Source organism: Tribolium castaneum, chromosome 8 (assembly GCF_031307605.1).
Source record: "Tribolium castaneum strain GA2 chromosome 8, icTriCast1.1, whole genome shotgun sequence".
In the NCBI taxonomy this organism is placed as follows: Eukaryota; Metazoa; Arthropoda; class Insecta; order Coleoptera; family Tenebrionidae; genus Tribolium; species Tribolium castaneum.
In genome coordinates this window covers 12,948,401-12,952,556 of record NC_087401.1, presented here as the reverse complement: position 1 = coordinate 12,952,556, position 4,156 = coordinate 12,948,401, and the positions used below count along the sequence as shown (strand labels likewise).

Sequence of the window (4,156 nt, the reverse complement as noted above, 5' to 3'; positions counted from 1 at the left end):
TTTTAGTATTTACACAGATGAGACGGCCAACTCCATTTGAACAATTAATTACCCATGCTATCCCTCTCACTTTTTCCCGATTGATTGTATCCTTGTTCAGATGGCGCCACGGTGAATTCGTTGATAAGTTAGGAAACTGTAAGTGGTTACGCGCTTCTTTTCCGTCAACTCATTATTGTTTCATACAGGATGATTGTAAATGAACTACTATCAAGCTGGCTTTGAACAAGTGGTCTAAGCACACTTTTCAAGGGAGCTACGTAAGTACTTTTTATTTTATTTCGTTTTCACAGAAGCGGCATTTTTACAAACTATTCGGTTTTTGTACTGAACTATTTAAAATATGATAAAATTTGTTCTGATAGAAGTTGTCTTAACCTTTAATAATTCTTTTTTTGCTTTTAAACGACATTATTTTTGAAGAATATTTTTTTAAGTCAATTTAACAAGAACTTTTTTCTCTGATAAATTAAGGTCCTGCTATAGAAAAAATGTTGTATTATACACAACAATAAAAATTGTTAAAATGTTCGTGAAATAAGTCCACTTGTGAATTCTTCAGTCTTGAACTTAACCTTTTAAACAATGTCTTTATCGTCTTGTATAATAAATAGCTACTTTTATGTAGCAGATGTTAAACAATTAAACTACTTCTTTATCAACTCTTTTCAATAGATAAAACAGCACTTTAACCGCTACAGTATATTTAAATTTATTTTATTTAATTTACAAATTTCAATTTGAAGGATTAATATAACTTTTTTCTCTAATATATTTAAGTCCTGCTATAGAAAAAATGTTGCATTATGAACTACAATAAAAATTGTTAAAATACTCGTGAAATAAGTCCACTTGTGAATTCGTCACTCTTGAACTTAACCTCTTTACTTGTAGATAAACAATGTCTTTATCGTCTTGTATAACAAATAACTACTTTTATGTAGCAGATGTTAAACAATTAAACTACTTCTTTATCAACTCTTTTGAATAGATAAAATAGCACTTTAACCGCAACAGTAGATTTAAATTTATTTTATTTAATTTACAAATTCCAATTTAAGGATTAACATAACTTTTTTCTCTAATAAATTGAAGTCCTGCTATAGAAAAAATGTTGTATTATACACAACAATAAAAATTGTTAAATAACGTGAAATAAGTCCACTTGTGAATTCTTCACTCTGAACTTAATTTTTTCACTTGTAGATAAACAATGTTTTTATCGTCCTGTATAATAAATAAATACTTTTATGTAGCAGATGTTAAACAATTAAACTACTTCTTTATCAACTCTTTTCAATAGAAAAAATAGCACTTTAACCGCAACGGTCGATTTAAATTTATTTAATTTAATTTACAAATTCCAATTTGAAGGATTAACAGTAACTTTTTTCTCTAATAAATTGAAGTCCTGTTATAGAAAAAATGTTGTATTATACACAACAATAAAAATTGTTAAAATACTCGTGAAATAAGTCCACTTGTGAATTCTTCACAACTTAACCTTTTTACTTGTAGATAAACAATGTCTTTATCGTCTTGTATAATAAATAAATACTTTTATGTAGCAGATGTTAAACAATTAAATTACTTCTTTATCAACTCTTTTCAATAAATAAAATAGCACTTTAACCGCAACGGTAGATTTAAATTTATTTTATTCAATTTACAAATTATAATTTAAGGATTAACAATAACTTTTTTCTCTAATAAATTGAAGTCCTGCTATAGAAAAAAATGTTGTATTATACACAACAATAAAAATTGTTTAAATGCTTTTGAAATAAGTCCACTTGTGAATTCTTCACTCTTGAATTTAACCTTTTCACTCGTAGATAAACAATGTCTTTATTGTCTTGTATAATAAATACATATTTTTATGTAGCAGATGTTAAACAATTAAATTACTTCTTTATCAACTCTTTTCAATAAATAAAATAGCACTTTAACCGCAACGGTAGATTTAAATTTATTTTATTCAATTTACAAATTACAATTTGAAGGATTAACAATGACTTTTTTCTGTAATAAATTAAAGTCCTGCTATAGAAAAATTGTTGTATTATAACAAATGTTAAACAGTTAAGCTATTTCTTTATCAATTATCACTTTAATCGCAAGGTTAGATAAAATGTCTTAAATTTATTTTATTCAATTAAGTTTTCAAATTCCAATATAATAATTTAAAGGGTTAACACTAACTTTTTTTTCTTGAACTTCAAGTCCTGTTATAGAAAAAATGTGATTCTACTCGTAAATTAAGTTCACTTATGACTTCGTCATTTTTTGAACTTAACCTTTTCACTCATAGATAAACAATCTCTTTATCGTCTTGTATAATAAATAACTATTATTATTACATTTTTAATACACTTGATGAAGTACTAAATATTATTTTTTTCGTAAAGTAAATAGTTTAGGCAAAAAATGCTTAATTCCATACTTTTTCTGAACCCTGAGCACGTTAGTACAATCATTTAATGACGTCAAATCAAACCTAAGAGAAAATCAATTTTAAGCAGAACTGGAAATAAGAATATTTTCATGCAGAAATGTTTAATACTTATTTCAAGGCACTCCCTATCGCACGTTTGTGCTTTAAACAATATAGATTATCAATGGCCCATTAAAAAATGAGTGGATTACAACATTATTACTCTTTAAATCACGCGACAAAATTGAAATTAAAAGCAAAAAAAAACGACTGAAATTTGACAATAATCATTAGGTGATCCAAAAGTGATAAGTGCAATTTGTAAGACATATTTTTTGCATCTTTGTAAGTAATGGTGGTGTTTTCCGTAAAATGGGCCGCCAGGAGCCACGGTAATTGTACCTCAACTTAAACTTTAACTTTTTGTTAGACAAAATCATTGATTAATATTGACATTATTGTGCAGTTAACGGAAAAAATATTGTGTAATTAGATGCGTTATTTTATTTACAAAAAAAAAAAAAAAATAGGCGCCATCTGAGCACAATAATTTATCGCGGAAACGTTTAAATCAAGTTGGCCGTGTACAAGGCAACAATTAGCGCATTAGTGTAGTGTCTAGAGCTACGTCACCCCAGCCTGTTCTTCAAATGGGTCTTCTTATCAATCTTCATAACGTAAAATTCCTTATCAACATCGATAAATCTCGCGAGTCTTTTACCATCGAACGGCTCATCAGTGCCAGGCGGATGCATCCGCATCTGTCAAAAATCACAGTGAGATGACGTCACAAAATCAGTCACCACCCTCAAGCAAGCGCGCGCGCCCTCTCTTGTTACACTTTGTTACGTACCCATCTTCAGAACGTCCATTAAAAACGGGAAAAAGGGAGAGGAAAACCTAACACCCACCACTACAATAAATTAAGTTAATTAAGCAAAGGAAGGGGAGGGGGTTAATCAAAGCCGTGTTATTCCTCTGAAGCCTTTTTGAGCCGTTTCTGAAAAAAATCCGTTATTTTACACGTGTTACAACCAATCCGGTGTCACAACAAAAAAAACAAGGAAAAAAATTACCATAATTCGGTATTTTTCCTTGCATGCGTATTTCGTCTCGTCCATGTCCTGGTAACAGTCGCTTTTGTAGTCGTCAGGCAGGGGCTCCCCCTCGAACTCGCACAGTTTTTTCAAAGGGCGCGCCCTAAAATGTAACCTTTGACACATTTTCAAAAGGGTAAAGTACCCACTTGACTATCATTTTGTCGAAACCTGTGGGCTTCTGAATGGGGCAGTAAAACACGTCGGGGGTGTTCTTGTCGAAGACTATGCTCCGCATCATGTCTTTGGCCCCCACGAAGACAACCAAAGACAGGATCAAGAGTGACGTTTGCATTTTTGCGCTGAAAGCACCAAAAAAGGCGCGGTGAAATCATCGACTTTCACTTCTTTTGTGCATAATTATTAATTATTGTTGCAATTTTAAATTAATTAATTAATCGGCACTCACTTGTTTCAAAATTTCTTTGCACCCCGACGACTAGATTCGCACTTAGTCACTCGATAAAGACACAAAGCGGCCCTCAACTTACCAGATGAAGAAATCGCGTTGGCCGCGACGCGTGAAAGGACAAGCGAACATCGAGCTTTGTCATAAACCAGTCATAAAATTGCAATTTTGAAAAACTTATGGTCACGTGTCAATTTGTTCGACCAATCGCTTGTT

General features: G+C 31.0%; 1 protein-coding gene across 2 annotated transcripts; it reads right to left on the bottom strand.

Moving 5' to 3' along the window:
• Positions 1–2,611: 2,611 nt before the first annotated feature.
• LOC103313420 (hypothetical protein) lies at positions 2,612–4,094 on the bottom strand. 2 transcript variants are annotated; one of them, XM_008196636.3, is made up of 4 exons: positions 3,941–4,094; positions 3,681–3,833; positions 3,511–3,634; positions 2,612–3,195 (listed from the first exon to the last, which is right to left on the bottom strand). In XM_008196636.3, the coding sequence occupies exons 2-4, from the start codon at positions 3,824–3,826 to the stop codon at positions 3,064–3,066; spliced, it is 402 nt and encodes a 133-aa protein (XP_008194858.1). In that variant the 5' UTR covers positions 3,827–3,833; positions 3,941–4,094; the 3' UTR covers positions 2,612–3,063. The 2 variants fall into 2 exon arrangements, with proteins under 2 accessions (XP_008194858.1, XP_008194860.1); XM_008196638.3 differs by having other exon boundaries at positions 2,612–3,434; positions 3,941–4,093.
• Positions 4,095–4,156: the final 62 nt, after the last annotated feature.